Source organism: Ranitomeya imitator, chromosome 1 (assembly GCF_032444005.1).
Source record: "Ranitomeya imitator isolate aRanImi1 chromosome 1, aRanImi1.pri, whole genome shotgun sequence".
NCBI classification, from domain to species: domain Eukaryota; kingdom Metazoa; phylum Chordata; class Amphibia; order Anura; family Dendrobatidae; genus Ranitomeya; species Ranitomeya imitator.
Window position 1 is genome coordinate 951,957,486 of NC_091282.1, and position 18,617 is coordinate 951,976,102.

General features: G+C 43.0%; 1 protein-coding gene across 1 annotated transcript in view; it reads right to left on the reverse strand.

Moving 5' to 3' along the window:
• Positions 1-18,393, reverse strand: part of PPA2 (inorganic pyrophosphatase 2) — a 45,699-nt gene extending 27,306 nt beyond the window's left edge. Inside the window, exons 1-3 of the mRNA XM_069743703.1 lie at positions 18,065-18,393; positions 4,671-4,735; positions 2,156-2,200 (exon numbers count right to left, since the gene is read on the reverse strand). Coding sequence (XP_069599804.1) covers positions 2,156-2,200; positions 4,671-4,735; positions 18,065-18,224 — 270 coding nt within the window. The 5' untranslated portion in view covers positions 18,225-18,393. The remainder of the gene's footprint in view (positions 1-2,155; positions 2,201-4,670; positions 4,736-18,064) is intronic.
• Between the last annotated feature and the right edge of the window lie 224 nt (positions 18,394-18,617).

Below are 18,617 nucleotides of genomic sequence, written 5' to 3' on the forward strand. Positions count from 1 at the left end.
CTGCAGTCAGTCTGTGCGCTGCGGGGATTTGCCGGTTCCAGACCAGGAACGTAGGTATGAGTTATACATACCCCCGGCCAGTGGGCGCAGCCTTGCTCTCCATACACTTGTACGGAGCTGAGACCGCACCCCGATGAATGGGCATGTCCGACTAGAGGACGCGGTCTAGGAGCCATACAAGTGAAAGTGTGTTTCGAACAACAGAAAAGCTCAATCAATATAATCGCATTTATTTCCATACACACAAAGGCACTGAGAGCACTGCACATTCAATTCCACATGAAAACATGGACAATTATCATTTTTTAAACTGAAAATGAAGAAACGGGAATAATAGGCTGTAAAACAATAGCAGTGTCTGCATTTTCATTTACGAATTCAAATTTTTACTGTATAAAACAAATTTGCGTACAGACTCAGGTATGGAAATAACTTACACTTGTAAACAGGTATTCCAGCCCAAGCAGAATGGTTCTTTTGCATTCTTAGGTTTTGTCTCAAAAATCAGCATTTTTTTTATGTCACTCCACGAATTCTCAGTTGGATTGAGGTCCAGGGATTGGGCTGGCCACTTCATAGCATCATTCTTGTTGGTCTGGAACCAGGGTATTGCCCATAGGTTGGTGTGTTTGGGGTCATTATCCTGCTGAAATACCCATTTCACGGGTATTTATTGTTTAGCATAAGGCAACATGACTTCTTCCAGTATTTTTTTTTACATATTCAAACAGGTCCATTGTGCCTGGTATACGATAAATTGGCTCAACTCCATAGTATGAGAAACATCCCCAAACCATTGTGCTTGCACCTCCAAATTTTACAGCCTTCACAGTGTACACTGGCTTGAATTCAGTGTTTTTGGGTGGTCTCAAATGGTTTGTGGCCTTTAGACCCAATAAGAACAATCTTGTGCTCATCTGTCCATAGAATGTTGCACCTCATCTCTTTAGGCTAGTCAATGTGCTCTTTGGCAAACTATAACCTTTTCAGCGCATTTTTTTCAGCAATGGTACTTTACGATGGTTTCTTGCAAATAGCATGGCTTCACGTAGGTGTCTTCTGATGGTTGCAGGACCCACAGGTTACTCACGATCTTCTTTGATCTCCCTGGAGCTGATCACTGAATTGTCATTCTTGTGATTTTATGATCTATGCGGATGGTAGAATTTCTATTCCTATCATGTGTTTCAGTTTTGCTTGCCATTTTAAAGCGTTGGTAATCTTTTTAGATGAGCAGACAATAATTTTCTGCACTTCTTTATAGGTTTTCCCCTTTCCAGTCAACCTCTTGATCAAAGCGCTTTCTCCTTCAGTATAATGTCTGGAACAACCCATTTTACTCACTGACCTAATGCTAAAGCCAGCAGGTACAACATTTGATGTCTCCTTCTTTAAATAAGGGCCATAATTGACACCTGTTTTTTCACAGAATGAATGGCCTCACTAATTGACCTCCTCTCTATTAATTACACCCCCTTTCATTAAATAAGTCAATAACACCCAATTAGAAGCGCGCATGACATGACACTTGATTCTGTTGGTTGCCCATTACTCGCCTACACCTAGTCAGGAATTTTTTTCCCATGTTGTATGATCTTTTCTGCCAAAAAAGTAATCACATTAGTGATGCTAGGCTGCTTTTATTTTGCACATAACAATATAAATATAAAAGTCAATGACTAAGCGTCATAAATTCACTTTGCCTGGCCATTATCATACTATGGATTTAACATTTCTCTGAGACCACTCTACAGTATGCACAATGGAATATTGCTGATATGTGAGAGTCACCTGTATTTGTACGGGTCTGGTTATTTAAACACATAAATCACTTATTGAATCTTTCAGCTGACATCATACACAGTTCTGTTGGCTTGATGTAATGTTTCACACATTTTCATATCTGAGATGTTCTATGAATATGTATTCCCTGCTATGAGCCTTGTTCCAAAACATGATGTGCTATGCAGGTGACTTTTCGTTGCAATTTAACCATAGAAAACCAGCATAGAGGCCAATCTGGAAGGGAAGGAACTAATGAAAAAAACAAACAAAATCATTCACTCAGTGATATATGGTAATACCCATTTAATACAGAAGAAAGAAAATTGGTCAATAAGGTCTCTGCGCTAGCAGCTTACATGGTAATTATTACCTTATCACAATTAGACTTAGATTTCTTTGCTGGCACATCATGGTCCTGAAATAAAACAACATACAAGTGGCATCAGTCATAAAGTAATGCATACATAGCTGACAATAGATTTAGTTTTACTGAGAGCATGCCTGGCATTGTACAGAGATAAGCAGTCAGATCACAGACTGTCTAATGCCAACCTTCAGAATTCGGAGAGCCTCAGGATCTGAATAGAGACTTGTCATTAATTACATTGTGCTGGTCATACATTAATGTTAAGGCATCCCAACTCTCCCCTGATAGAAGTCGGAGTAGACCAGAATTGGGCAATTATATTTCAGCTACTCAATTTGTGTATTCTTCGACATTTTCTACCATGAACGCATTCACACTTAGCTATGTGTTCATGTATAAAGAGGTGGGAATCGGGAGAGACAGTGGACACACAAGCAGATATCGAATATACATGGCAGGCCTTAGTGGGTTGATAAAGAAAAAAAAATAGAAATATTCTTTCATGCTACCAACTGACCTGATGTCTTTTACAGATGGCCCCCAGTGAGTGAAGCCTATCCTATGTCACAATCGTTTCCATTGTATCGTGAATACAGAACTCCATGCCATTAGTCTACAAAATTCATCTCTAGGTCCGAGATGTAGAGTTGAGTCTGGAACTTTTCTTCACATGATGTGGCGTTGTCCCAAACGTACTAACTTTTCGCGGGAGGAATTTGACACCGATACCATAATTTATCGGGTTTCAGTTTGATTCATTCCCATACGCATGTATTCTTGGTTATGTGAATGATGTACCACCACATGAGTGGGTCAAGACTGCTGAGGTCAGAGATCTATATGCAGCAAGCAAACTAGTAGAACTGGCTAGACATGTACCACCAACTATGGCTGGATTTAAAAACAAAGTAAACCGGTTGTTGCACATGGAAAAATATGTTCATCATAAGAGAAGAACTTGGCCTAAAAATTACAAACTGTGTGACTTGTCCGGTTAGCGCCAGAATCACTCATCAGAGACAGAACGTTGTGGAACTGCTAATCTTGGATAAGTCTTCAGTTATTGAGCTAAGGAGGGACTTTCATCTTTTCTTCCGCTTCACCACTACTTGATAATGTGATGAAGTAAGGTGGATATGTGCCTTATTGGTTTAGTATAAAGCCAACAGAGATGGATGCCTTAGTCAACACTGTATAAATGAACAAAGAGTTTTATCTAATTTATGACTAATAAATCTGATGTATTCTTTCTAGACAAAATATTCACATGCGGAGGGAGGGGGAATTTTGGTGGGAGGAACAAAAAAAACCCACAAAACGCTCATCTGGATATTTGTAAACTTTAATGAAAACTACTTAATACATAAAGTGGTCTCTTGTACAACAGCATTTTATCTTGGAGCAAGGGGAAAATCTAAAAAGAAAATGCAGGTTACTCTTCATAGGGATGTCCCACGAAAATGGCCAAAGCGCAATCGTGTACATATAAAGAAGTGCATTTGTAATATTCATCCATTAATATAGGGGACAGTTTTGTGTACACGTTATATTTTCATATGTAATGGTCTCATTTTGTGTCTCTTGTGGCTGTAATGTAGGTCCACCTTCAGTAATGGACGCACATGCTCAGTAGTTGCCCTGTGATATCACAGTGAAGAAGATACTACATGGTAGTGACAGCAGAAATGGTGCGTATGTAGTAGCTGTAACACGTGAGCACAAGCAGACAGATTTGTGTGGGATTGATGAAGATGTGTGAGGGTCTGTTTTCTCTCCAAGTCTGGGCAGGAAGACAGAAGAAAAGCAGAAGATGGCTGCAATGCACTCCTGGGTAACTGCTACTTTCTCGTCACATGGGACAATCTGATGCTAGTCCAGAGGGTATGTGCACACAGTGATTTCAATCTTTTTAGGGCAGGTCTTGGGGAAAAATAAATTGCTAAAAATGTTTAATAGACTCAACGTATTCATGTCTACTGTACAACAAACTGTATTGTTAATCTTTTTTTTTTTTTTCTCAACTTCAGATTTTGAACACCCGATGCTTTGAAGCAGTTTTTGATAGAACCAGCTTTACACTTGACACTATCCAATCTGAAGGCTGCAAACTCCTCAATACTCCCCAAAGGAGGAACATTTCCTGAAGAAGTTTCCACTAGAAAACTCATTTTTGACTACTTCAAAAAAGCTTTGTACACATATCCTTAAACTGGTGTTTTTTTGGACTTAAGATGTTAAAATAATGGTGTGTACAACTTTGGAGTTTTTTGTTTTAATTTGTAGGATAACATTTAACGACCAGTGAAGTTTTCCCTATTTGGTACTGCAATTAAATAGGCTCATACTGAGAAACGGAGTTAAAAGCTAAATCATGGCTTATGTCTTATAAGTCAGCATCCGGTCCAGGTACTTATGACTTATTAACCCTACAAGGAGATGAAATACATCACATTTACAGTGGGCACATCGCTGCCCTCTAAGTATAGGTATGACATCCATATGAATGTCAGATTGTTACCTCTTCAGTTCTTGGACGGAGTGGGATGTCATGAAAAGGGGAGATGAATTTACCATCTTCATTCTCTGTGAAATATAAAGAAACTACATTAAGCTTATAAAAAGATAGAAATAATTTAGAAACCTTAAAGTCCTACATGTGCTATCAGCAACACTGAAAAGTAATACAGTATTTCCAGGGATGGGTACTAGTTGAGCACAAGTCTAGCCCGACTTATTTCCGTTTCACAACATGTTCACAATTTTGAGGTGTGGTAATGGTTTAGTACAAGGACACCATGCTTGCTTCCTACCGAAGGAAGAATTTTCGTGATCTGAACAGCTATATCTTGTTGTAGCTCACTATCAATCTGGCGAAAACATGAACGAAAGAAAGGAAGATGGAAAACCAGAATGTTCCGAGACCTTAGTGAAAACACAACTTAGAAAAGGACTAATAAAAGACTGAACCAACCCTGTTCCTTTCTGAAAGTCAGAACAGAGGTCAAATTTAAAAAAAATAAAAAAAACAGCATTATTGAAAACTCAATAGTCATTATGATCCGTTAAAAAAAAACAAAAAAAAACAATCGTAATAGATTTATCACAGATTTTGTAAAAATGACAGCCATGGCGTATGAAAATTCCCAAATTTGCACTACAAGCAGTTCTTTAAAATCTACCCATTTCTCTTGTGTATTAAAGTGATAAATCAGTCAGAAGCTACAGATAGAGCCCTTGTATGAAGAGGGGCGCCCTTCCCAGCCCTAAAATCTCACCAGTGGGGGAGGAGGCCCAAGAGTCTACAGACATCACAGCACCAGATTGCAAATGATTATTTCTTTCAGGTAAAATATTTTTTAAAAAACAGACAGGGAAATGTTTTACCTCACAGAAGGAATAATTTGAGATGCTGTGCTGTGCTATCTATATACTCTCTTGTTTCCTCCCTGCCCAGGAGCTGTCGTATTTTCAGACCATGTTACTGCACGGTTAGACACGGCCATTACACAGTACACAGCAGGGGCACATTTATAAGATTATCTCAGCACAGGAACAATTTTTTTAAACACATCCAATTGTGGAAATTATTATTATTCCAAGATTTATTGATTAAAATCAACGTTAAAATTACCTTTGTTTCTGCGAAAACCCCTTTAATGCAACACTGCATTTGAATGAAAATACAGCAACAAATAAGAAAATATCTTTTTTTCAGAACCCATATAGGTCATTGTTTTGAGATTGATCTTACTGATAGATTCCCCTTAAGCAATGTATCCATATATCATAACTTACTGGTCAGTGTAATGGAGGAATAAAGCTGCATCGATAATGTTTCAGATTTTATGTTCTAAAAATAGGGAAATCCATACTGATTCTGGCAGACTCTTCTGTTGGTTGGAGAATGGCCCAGAGAGAACTTATTCAGGGCATTCATTCTTGTGTGTAATATCATGTTCATCCCGGTCAAATGATCTCACCCAAAGTCAGAGAAAGTCTACTGTATTAAATGGAGTCAAAGCCAAAACTGAACAGTCGCATTACTGCAGCTTTCTACATGAGGACTCTGATCCACTGCCGCTTTCTACATGAGGACTCTGATCCACTGCCATTTACAATAATATAGTCATGGAGATAAACGGTTTTCCGATTTACAGCAGTTTTCAAAAGTTACAAAAAAAACAACAACATACTAGTGAGTCTACACACTACATAGTGATAATGTTACGCAGGCAGTGACTGGCCATCTTTGGTATGTGACATTGCATGAAGGCCAATTTATTGCATCATAGTAGAGGCAAGGGAGGAAGACGAGTAAATTATAGGGGTTGTTCCATGACAAATCCATATTAGACTGAATGCCAAGGAGGAGTTGTCTTCACAAGATGAGACGAGGAGAATAGTACAATTTTTATTTTACCATTCACTATTAGAACACAAAGCTCATGAATTGTAAATCCCCATGAAAACCAGATATAAGTTGGGGCTACAAGGTAATTTGCTGTATACCAGCATAACTACAGCATAATTCAAAGTCAATGGCGTTACATTGCGATCCACAAAGCACTCCGATAAGCAAGTTGCAAGAAATGGAAGTTAGATTTGTTGCCACTTGCAAGTGTCAATACGCCAGTGACTGGCACTCTGCCCCAGTGGCATACAGCGCTCTCTGACCGTGCAAACAATGTCTTGGTCAGTCGTTGCGGACCCTCACTAATGAAACGCTTGCTTGTTAGCTATCAAACTTATACATACAATATACAACTAGGAGGAAGCTGTCGCGAAACGCGCGTCGGGGTCTGGCAAGGTGCAGCGTGCCACGCGGCTATTAACACTAGGACTACTGGACTCGTGACCCCGACTAGAACTACTCAAGTGCAAGTAGTCAAAATGACTATACCAGTAGTCCTAGTGTTAACAGGGAGCACCACGCATTTAGGTAATATGTATTGATTAGTTTCCACAGCTTAATTATGCGTTTGTCAATCTTTATTATTAACAATTCTATAGTGTACGAGTCTTGTTGAGCTGACATACCCGCTATTCTGTCACTAAAACCTGCATATTCTGATGCCGGACTGGGTGAACAAACACTGCTGTGGTTTGATGATTTGTCTTTGGAGAAACATTTGTGGGTTAATAAGCTTTCTAATTGTTATGTAGATGCATGTAGTATTTTTATACACATATCATTTTGGCTAGCATAAATTGTTTTTTTGGATAAGGCTTATAAGACTGTTTGGATTGAGATACCAGCATAGCTTATACCTGTAGATTGAATGCAGTTTTTTGTACATTCTACGGATTACCCATAGCTACTAGCAACTTTTGACATCTTTTTCTTGATAGTAATCTACAAATATAAAACATTAATAAACAAGTGTTTTGCATGAAATCAAGGATAGCCAACTGGGTATAATAATTGAGGTGTTTTCTTAGCATGTTCTATGATTTTTTGGTAGCGATTTATAAATATTAACAATCAAATGTTTTGCAACTTTCCTTTATGCGTGTATTGCTAGCGCTTACCTGCCATCATTGTGATTTTTGTGGTTCAGAGGCACTATTTTAATTGTATATATTATGCTTGTGTTAATAAAGTTATAGCTTTTTAACCCCTTAGCGACCGCCGATACGGCTTTTAACGGCGGCCGCTAAGGGTACTTAAACCACAGCGCCGTTAATTAACGGCGCTGTGGAAAAAGTACATAGCGCCCCCCAGAGGCCGACTTTCTCCGGGGTCTCGGCTGCCGGGGGTAGCCGAGACCCCAGAGAACATGATTCGGGTTTTTTTTTAACCCACCCCGCATTTGCGATCGCCGGTAATTAACCGTTTACCGGCGATCGCAAAAAAAAAAAAAAGCGATCTCTTTTTAATTTCTCTGTCCTCCGATGTGATCGCACATCGGAGGACAGAGAAAAGGGGTCCCAGGTGGCCCCCCAATACTCACCTAGCTCCCCCAATGCTCCTCGTGTCTCCCGGTGGGTGCCGCCATCTTCAAAATGGCGGGCGCATGTGCAGTGCGCCCGCCGGCCGGCACCGGGAGAATCTTTGGGGTCTCGGCTGCCGGGGGTAGCCGAGACCCCAAAGAGCATGATCGGGGTCGGTTTTACCAACCCCTGTTTTGCGATCGCCGGTAATTAACTGTTTACCGGCGACCGCAAAAAAAAAAAAAAAAGTGTAATTCTCTGTCCTCTGATGTGATCGCACATCAGAGGACAGAGAAATAGGGGGATTCGGGGACCCTACAATACTCACCTGTGTCCCTGGATCCTCTTGCTGATCCTCCTGGCCGCCGGCAGAAGAAAATGGCGGGCGCATGCCCAGTGCGCCCGCCATCTGTCTCCATCTGCCGGCCGGCAGGAGAACAGCAGTTGGGGCTAAAATTAGGGGTAGGATTAGGGGTAGGGTTAGGGGTAGGGTTAGGTTAGGGGTAGGGGTAGGGATAGGGTTAGGGGTAGGGTTAGGGCTAGGGTTAGGGCTAAATTTAGGGTTAGGGTTGGGGCTAAATTTAGGGTTAGGCTTCTTTCACACTTACGTCGGTACGGGGCCGTCGCAATGCGTCGGCCCGACATACTGACGCACGTTGTGAAAATTGTGCACAACGTGGGCAGCAGCTGTAGTTTTTCAACGCATCCGCTGCCCAATCTATGTCCTGGGGAGGAGGGGGCGGAGTTACGGCCACGCATGCGCGGTCAGAAATGGCGGATGCGACGTACAAAAAAACGTTTCATTGAACTTTTTTTGTGCCGACGCTCCGCCAAAACACAACTGATCCAGTGCACGACGGACGCGACGTGTGGCCATCCGTCACGATCCGTCGGCAATACAAGTCTATGGGCAAAAAACGCATCCTGCGGGCACATTTGCAGTATCCGTTTCTTGTCCAAAACGACGGATTGCGACGGAATGCCAAACGACGCAAGTGTGAAAGTAGCCTTAGGGCTAGGGTTAGGGTTGGGGCTAAAGTTAGGGCTAGGGTTGGGGCTAAAGTTAGGGTTAGAGCTGGGATTAGGGTTAGGGTTTGGATTAGGGTTGGTATTAGGGTTAGGGTTGGCATTAGGGTTACGCTTGGGATTAGGGTTAGGTTTGGGATTAGGGTTAAGGTTAGGGTTGTGATTAGGGGTGTATTGGGATTAGGGTTAGGTTTGAGGTTAGGGTTGAGATTAGGATTAGGGGTGTGTTGGATTTAGGGTTATGGTTAGGGTTGACATTAGGGTTGTTTTGGGGTAAGGGTTGTGATTATGGTTAGGGTTAGTGATTAGGATTATGGATCAGGTTGGGATTAGGGTTAGGGGTGTGTTGGGGTTAGGGTTGGAGCTAGAATTGGGGGGTTTCCACTGTTTAGGTGCATCAGGGGGTCTCCAAACACGACAGCCAATTTTGCGCTCAAAAAGTCAAATGGTGCTCCCTCCCTTCTGAGCTCTGCCGTGCGCCCAAACAGTGGGTTACCCCCACATATGGGGCATCAGTGTACTCGGGATAAATTGGACAACAACTTCTGGGGTCCAATTTCTCTTGTTACCCTTGTGAAAATAAAAACTTGGGGGCTACAATATCTTTTTTGTGAAAAAAAAAATATTTTTTATTTTCACGACTCTGCATTCTAAACTTCTGTGAAGCACTTGGGCATTCAAAGTTCTCACCACACATCTAGATAAGTTCCTTGGGGGGTCTAGTTTCCAAAATGGGGTCACTTGTGGGGGGTTACTACAGTTTAGGTATATCAGGGGCTCTGCAATCGCAACATAATGCCCACAGACCATTCTATCAAAGTCTGCATTCCAAAAAGGCGCTCCTTCCCTTCCGAGCTCTGCCGTGCGCCCAAACAGTGGTTTACTCCCACATATGGCGCATCAGCGTACTCGGGATAAATTGGACAACTATTGCAGTCCAATTTCTCCTGTTACCCTTGTGAAAATAAAAACTTGGGGGCTACAATATCTTTTTTGTGGAGAAAAAAAAATATTTTTTATTTTCACAACTCTGCATTCTAAACTTCTGTGAAGCACTTGGGCATTCAAAGTTCTCACCACACATCTAGATAAGTTTCTTGGGTGGTCTAGTTTCCAAAATGGTGTCACTTGTGGAGGGTTTCTACTGGTTAGGTACATCAGGGGCTCTGCAAACGCAACATAATACCCGCAGACCATTCTATCAAAGTCTGCATTCCAAAACGGCGCTCCTTCCTTCCGAGCTCTGCCGTGCGCCCAAACAGTGGTTTACCCCCACATATGGGGTACCAGCATACTCAGGACAAATTGGACAACAACTTTTGGGGTCCAATTTCTCTTGTTACCCTTGTGAAAATAAAAACTTGGGGGCTAAAAAATCTTTTTTGTGGAAAAAAAAAATATTTTTTATTTTCACGGCTCTGCATTATAAACTTCTGTGAAGCACTTGGGCATTCAAGGTTCTCACCACACATCTAGATAAATTCCATGGGGGGTCTATTATGTTTGCTAATGACAGGTGTTATGAAGGCAATCCAGAAACACAGTGTGCTTAGCGATCAGAGCGCACACAGTGATCTGACAAATACCCAAAAATACAAGAACGAGCTCTGAGACGTGGAAACTCTGTAGACTGCACACCTGATCCTATCCTAAACACAACTAAAAGCGGCTGTGGATTGCGCCTAACAACTACCTAGGCAACTCGGCACAGCCTAAGAAACTAGCTAGCCTGAAGATAGAAAAATAGGCCTGACTTGCCCCAGAGAAATTCCCCAAAGGAAAAGGCAGCCCCCCACATATAATGACTGTGAGTAAGATGAAAAGACAAAACGTAGGGATGAAATAGATTCAGCAAAGTGGGGCCCGATATTCTAGGACAGAGCGAGGACAGTAAAGCGAACTTTGCAGTCTACAAAAAACCCTAAAGCAAAACCACGCAAAGGGGGCAAAAAAAACCCACCGTGCCGAACTAACGGCACGGCGGTACACCCTTTGCGTCTCAGAGCTTCCAGCAAAACAAAAGACAAGCTGGACAGAAAAAAAGCAACAAAAAAGCAAAAAGCACTTAGCTATACAGAGCAGCAGGTCACAGGAACAATCAGGAGAAGCTCAGATCCAACACTGGAACATTGACAAGGAGCAAGGATAGCAGCATCAGGCGGAGTTAAGTAATGAAGCAGTTAACGAGCTCACCAGAACACCTGAGGGAGGAAGCTCAGAAGCTGCAGTACCACTTGTGACCACAGGAGTGAATTCAGCCACAGAATTCACAACAGGGGTCTAGTTTCCAAAATGGGGTCACTTGTGGGGGGATTTCTACTGTTTAGGCACATCAGGGGCTCTCCAAACGCGACATGGCGTCCGATCTCAATTCCAGCCAATTCTACATTGAAAAAGTAAAACGGCACTCTTTCTCTTCCAAGCTCTGCGGTGCGCCCAAACAGTGGTTTACCCCCACATATTGGGTATCGACGTACTCAGGAGAAATTGCACAACAACTTTAGTGGTCTAATTTCTCCTGTTACCCTTGTGAAAATAAAAATTTGTGGGCAAAAAGATCATTTTTGTAGAAAAAATGCAATTTTTTTTTTTCACGGCTCTACGTTATAAACTTCTGTGAAGCACATGGGGGTTCAAAGTGCTCGCCACACATCTAGATAAGTTCCTTACTGGGTCTAGTTTCCAAAATGGTGTCACTTGTGGGGGGTTTCCACTGTTTAGGCACATCAGGGGCTCTCCAAACGCGACATGGCGTCCAATCTCAATTCCAGCCAATTCTACATTGAAAAAGTAAAACGGCACTCCTTCTCTTCCAAGCTCTGCGGTGCGCCCTAACAGTGGTTTACCCCCACATATTGGGTATCAGCGTACTCAGGAGAAATTGCACAACAACTTTTGTGGTCTAATTTCTCCTGCGATTTTTTATTTTCACGGCTCAACGTTATAAACTTCTGTGAAGCACATGGGGGTTCAAAGTGCTCACCACACATCTAGATAAGTTCCTTAAGGGGTCTAGTTTACAAAATGGGGTCACTTGTGGGGGGTTTCCACTGTTTAGGCACATCAGGGGCTCTCCAAACACGACACGGCGTCCAATCTCAATTCCAGCCAATTCTACATTGAAAAAGTAAAACGGCGCTCCTTCACTTCCAAGCTCTGCGGTGCGCCCAAACAGTGGTTTACCCTCACATATGGGGTATCGACGTATTCAGGAGAAATCGCACAACAACTTTTGTGGTCTAATTTCTCCTGTTACCCTTGTGAAAATAAGAATTTGTGGGCGAAAAGATCATTTTTGTGTAAACAAAAGCGATTTTTTATTTTCACGGCTCTACGTTATAAACTTCTGTGAAGCACTTGGGGGTTCAAAGTGCTCACCACACATCTAGATAAGTTCCTTTAGGGGTCTAGTTTCCAAAATGGTGTCACTTGTGGGGAGTTTCCACTGTTTAGGCACATCAGGGGCTCTCTAAACGTGACATGGCGTCCGATCTCAAATCCAGCCAATTCTGCATTGAAAAAGTCAAACGGCGCTCCTTCACTTCTAAGTTCTGCGGTGCGCCCAAAAAGTGGTTTACCCCCACATATGGGGTATTGGCGCATTCAGGAGAAATTGCACAACAAAATTTATGGTTACATTTCTGTTTTTACACTTGTGAAAATAAAAAAAATGGTTCTGAATTAAGATGTTTGCAAAAAAAAGTTAAATGTTCATTTTTTGCTTCCACATTGTTTCAGTTCCTGTGAAGCACGTAAAGGGTTAATAAACTTCTTGAATGTGGTTTTGAGAACCTTGAGGGGTGTAGTTTTTAGAATGGTGTCACACTTCGTTATTTTCTATCATATAGACCCCTCAAAATGACTTCAAATGTGATGTGGTCCCTAAAAAAAAATGGTGTTGTAAAAATGAGAAATTGCTGGTCAACTTTTAACCCTTATAACTCCCTAACAAAAAAAAATTTTGTTTCCAAAATTGTGCTGATGTAAAGTAGACATGTGGGAAATGTTATTTATTAACTATTTTTTGTGACATATCTCTCTGATTTAAGGGCATAAAAAAACAAAGTTTGAAAATTGCAAAATTTTAAAAATTTTCGCCATATTTCCGTTTTTTTTCATAAATAATCGCAAGTAATATCGAAGAAATGTTACCACTAACATGAAATACAATATGTCACGAAAAAACAATCTCAGAATCAGCGGGATCCGTTGAAGCGTTCCAGAGTTATAACCTCATAAAGTGACAGTGGTCAGAATTGCAAAAATTGGCCTGGTCATTAAGTACCAAATTGGCTCTGTCACTAAGGGGTTAAGCAAAAAAGGAACAACACTTCTTTGATTGAGCACAGTTTAATAACTGTATTGTTGGTCAGTATGTTTATATATTTAGTAGAGTGTTACCCTTCCCAAGTGTAAGGTAATGGGTCTGGGTTATATGTTTAAATATACAACTAGTCAAATATGAAAAGACTATCTTTAATTCAGCCGAACAACCAATTATCAAAAATTTAAAAAAAAACATTTAAGGGGAAAAAGTCTCACAAGACAACACGTCACTTTATTTATATTCTTATAATTAATATACCTATTTCTGGTTATTATTTATTAGCGGAGTCCATTTAGCCGGCTAAATTAAAAATAAAGATAATCTTCTCATATTTGACTAGTGTATTATATATTTACATTTGATAGTTTTTATAGATACAGAACTACTAACTTGTGTATCAAACAATTGCTTGCTAGCTGATCAAATCTTCACGGAAAGTAACAGTCGTCACTGAGCATAAGCAAACTGTATGGGTCTTTACGATTATATGTCCAGTTTGCATCAGTCCGATCAACTTGCGAGATCACTGATCGACATTCGGTACAAACTGCAAGTCAGTGGAGGTCTCCTGATCAAGACCCCCTACATTAGAGCAGGAGCAGCCTAAATGGCTAGGTGTCCACCTGGTTCCACACCTGCAACGTTTTACTTCTGCAGATACACAGCATTTTTACTAAAATACCTTTAATAAAAGCCATAGGTAAATGAGGAGGAGGGGTGGAGGAAGGGAAGATAGACAAAATCTTCTGTAGTAGAAATCTGAACGGTGTCTTCCATCCTAGAAAGTGGTGGTCGAAATTCACAGAAGGCATCAACATGGTCATTCCACATGCAAGTATGATATCACGGGGTCACCATAAAGGGGGTCGGACAACCCATTTGACCTACTGTATCTAAACTATTAACATGGGCATACAGCTTATAGACTTCTGAAGTAAGCCCTACCTTGTATGTCTCATATCTGATGCCTTGTTGTTTGAGAAATCATCTTTTATCACTTCATATAAATGACCTCTTCCAGGCTATGGGGAGGACGCTGCCTGGAAGGTAACTCTGCCTCCAGACATTATTTTACATGAAGGGGAGATACCAGTGTGAGACAAGTAACTAACTCAGGATAGGAGAAATATAATTTGGCTTCTTGCAAACACATTTTCTGGAGCTCTCTGAGCTCTGCTGTATTGTAACAATATTACAACCCTGTCTGCCTGCGAGCTGGAAGCTGAGAGGAACCTGCAGATGTGTCAGTTATAATCACACACAGCTCTGCAGGGAGATCAGGTGAGCGGCCATTAGATACCACACTGGTAACTCCACCACCACCACCACTTTGGACGACGTGGAGGCACTTCTCAAGGCTCGGTCACTCCAGCTCTATTCTCCACCCAGTTTTGCCTTCTCCTTCCTGCTTGACCGACAGCCCTTCTGCTGTATGACTAAGCAAAGAGCTTAGTCATACAGCAGAAGGAGGGTGAAGAATAGAGCTGGAATGACAGAGGCTTGAGAAGTGCTACCGCATCCAAAGCACATCAGTCTCATTTTCATATTAACTTAAACACAGATTTCTCATTAATGGAGGAACAGACTGGCCATTTAAAGGTTTTTTGATCCTACAGAGAACAAGGAGTCATAGCCCTCAAAGAAACACAAAGGTATATAAAGTGAAGCGAGACAGAAGTTGTTTAAGTAGAATAAAAAAATACTTTTATTAATTAAACTCACTCACAAAATTAATGCGGGCATATAGCCCGAATACAAAATGAGAGTAAAAATGGGGGGGACAAAACAAATAGGCGTCACAAAACACCAGAGAACCTCCCTCCACTAGAGGTATTAAAGGGAACCTGTCACCCCGTTTTTTGAGATTGAGCTATAAATACTGTTAAATAGGGCCTGCGCTGTGCGTTACTATAGTGTATGTAGTGTACCCTGATTCCCCACCTATGCTGAGAAATACATTACCAAAGTCGCCGTTTTCGCCTGTCAATCAGGCTGGTCAGGTTGGGTGGACGTGTTCACAGCGCTCTTTTCTTCCCCAGCTTTCCGTTGGTGGCGTAGTGGTGTGCGCATGTCCAAGTTCCGAATTCCCTGCGCCCACGTGAAGACACAGCGCGCGATCTGCGCTGTCATCCCTTTCATCGGTGGGGGCGGCCATCTTCCTGGGGCCGCGCGTGCGCAGATAGAGTGCTCTGCTGCACGGGGCTTCAGGAAAATGGCCGCGGGATGCCGCGCATGCGCAGAAGAGATCGCGGCGGCCATTTTCCCAAAGCCGAGATGCAAACTCGGCTTTGGGAAAATGGCCGCCGCGATCTCTTGTGCGCACGCGCGGCATCCCGCGGCCATTTTCCTGAAGCCCCGTGCAGCAGAGCACTCCATCTGCGCACGCGTGGCCCCAGGAAGATGGCCGACCCCACCGATGAAAGGGATGACAGCGCAGATCGCGCGCTGTGTCTTCACGTGGGCGCAGGGAATTCGGAACTTGGACATGCGCACACCACTACGCCACCAACGGAAAGCTGGGGAAGAAAAGAGCGCTGTGAACACGCCCACCCGACCTGACCAGCCTGATTGACAGGCGAAAACGGCGACTTTGGTAATGTATTTCTCAGCATAGGTGGGGAATCAGGGTACACTACATACACTATAGTAACACACAGCGCAGGCCCTATTTAACAGTATTTATAGCTCAATCTGAAAAAACGGGGTGACAGGTTCCCTTTAACATCAAAGAATAGCCCCGAGCAAAAACGGACAGATGAAACTCCATGAAGAGAGGACTAACTAGCAAGTGCTATTCAGGACCCAGGAGAGGAAAAAAGCGAGTGTTGCTCATAGTGCATAGTAGGATCTGTTGCTTACCCGTGTGGGGGGAGGGAACGCACTTGCTAGTTAGACCTCTCTTCATGGAGTTTCATCTGTCCGTTTTTGCTCGGGGCTATTCTTTGATGTTGATACGTCTAGTGGAGGGAGGTTCTCTGGTGTTTTGTGACACCTATTTGTTTTGTCCCCCCCATTGTATTTGGGCTATATGCCCGCATTCATTTTGTGAGTTTAATTTATAAAGATATTTTTGTATTCTACTTAAACAACTTGCGTCTCACGTCACTTTATATACCTTTGTGTTTCTCTGAGGTATAGGACTCCTTGTTTACTCCTTGTATTCTGTAGGATCAAATGATTTTTGTGGAGTTGCCCTTGCACGTTCAGTAAGGTCTCGGCCTAGGGGTCATTAAATTTAATGAGTTTCCAACATGGCAGTTTTTGCTAACTGGCCAAGTAAAGGTGTTGTGTTGCTGGACTTGTCTTTGAAAAAGCTACAGGTGCATATAAATAATTTTGAGGGGGTAAAATATTGCTGAAAGATTCCCTTTAAAGAAATTCTGTCAGAAAGTTTTTGCTATGTAGTCAGAGCATAAAGATGTAGCTGCAGAAAGCCCGCTTCCAACAATCAGCAGCTTCATGTAGTTTCAATACAATCAGTGTTTTATCAGCAGGAGATTATCAATACAGGACTACATCCCACATGCCAGGCAGTCCAGTTAATCTGTGTAACCCCACCCCCATCAGAGGTGTCCAGCTCTTTTTGGTGATCTGACTCTCAGCTCCACTCAAGAGCCAGCGGTTTTGGATCCTAACTTGATCCCTATTAAATGTGTTCAGAATATGTGAACACATTTAAAATGACGTGAATGTGTTCAAAACCCCGCCCACTCACGCCCGAAACACTGCCTACTTGCAGTCAGCCACTTAAATTGACTAATGGGTGGAGTTGCATCAGCTGGGCACAGAATTTTACGCCCAGTGAGAGCCATTCAGTGGGGTGCTGGTTCCCATCGTTTACAGCAGGGAGCCGCATCTTTGTTCACAAACGACCCATCACCAGCATTCTGACCACTGCTACATCTCCACCTGAGAAAGCAGGGATTCTATCAGAACTGCACCAAGCAGTCCAGTGACAGCACTGGAATCAGGGGCTCTGTCTCTACATCGCGCTGCTCTCAGATTCCATAGCAAGAAGCTGCTGACAGATTGCCTTTAAGCATGAGCTGTAGATGGACAGAGGCACAATGGGCAGGACCAGTCACGTGCACACTTCCAGCACGTTTTTATTGCGGATGATGCCCCAGAAACATTCTTTATTTTAAGGTGGTGGACAAAAGGTTCAGTCAATTTGTTCTCTCCACCTCCAGTGGGGCAGCACATGGGCACCACACGGGGTCATAGATACGACCTTTCGGTAATTTTGTACCAGGCTTAATATTGTGTCATTTACTGAGAGACTTTCATCATGGTTACCAGCGACCTTCAGGCGAGGTGACCTCCTGTACAGGCAGGTCATGACCCCACCACATGGAGTGCACAGGACAAGGAGAGTGGAAAGGTGGCATTGTAAGGCAGTGACAGAGGAAGGTCAAACGCTTTTCCCACGTCCAGGTGTGACAAGGTCACAGAGGCCTGTCAGCCTCCACAGCCAGCAGACCAGTCTGGTAGACGGCACTGTGGACGGAGTATTTATAGCCGCCGCCAGGTCCATGTGACGAGAAGAGAGGGGAGTCCGTGCGCTCACTGACAGGAGACTGCGCGGCTGGCGACGAGAACCCCCCTGTCCTCAGCCTGCTCCTACTTACTGAAGTACAGCCGGTACTCCGCAGTGTTGGGCCGCCCCCGCTCCTCAGTGCTGTAGCGCTGCATGCTGAGCCAGCGGCGACACGCTAGAGGTCTTCCGGGACTACAGGAGACCACGGCCCGATGGAGTCGGAGCAAACCGCCGCTCCACAGCACGCTCATGGTTTATCCCCTCCTCTGCGCGAGAAGCACGGCCCCTGCAAGTACACAAGGGCGAGCCGACACTGCCATCTACACGCCTGACAGGGGCAGGGCACGGAGACCTCCTATCCAGAACATGGCCGCTGGGAAAACAAAGCGTCTCATAGAAAATGGCTGACCAGACGCTGACAGCTGGAATGAGCGCTGTTCACGGATCTCATTGGCGTCCTGATAGCGGCCACGTGCCTGGAATTAATGCGCAGTCACTAGTGCAAAGCGCGGGCTCTAACGCAGACAGACAGACTATATACACACACTGCATACACTATATACACACTGCATACACTATATACACACTGCATACACTATACACACACTGCATACACTATACACACACTGCATACACTATACACA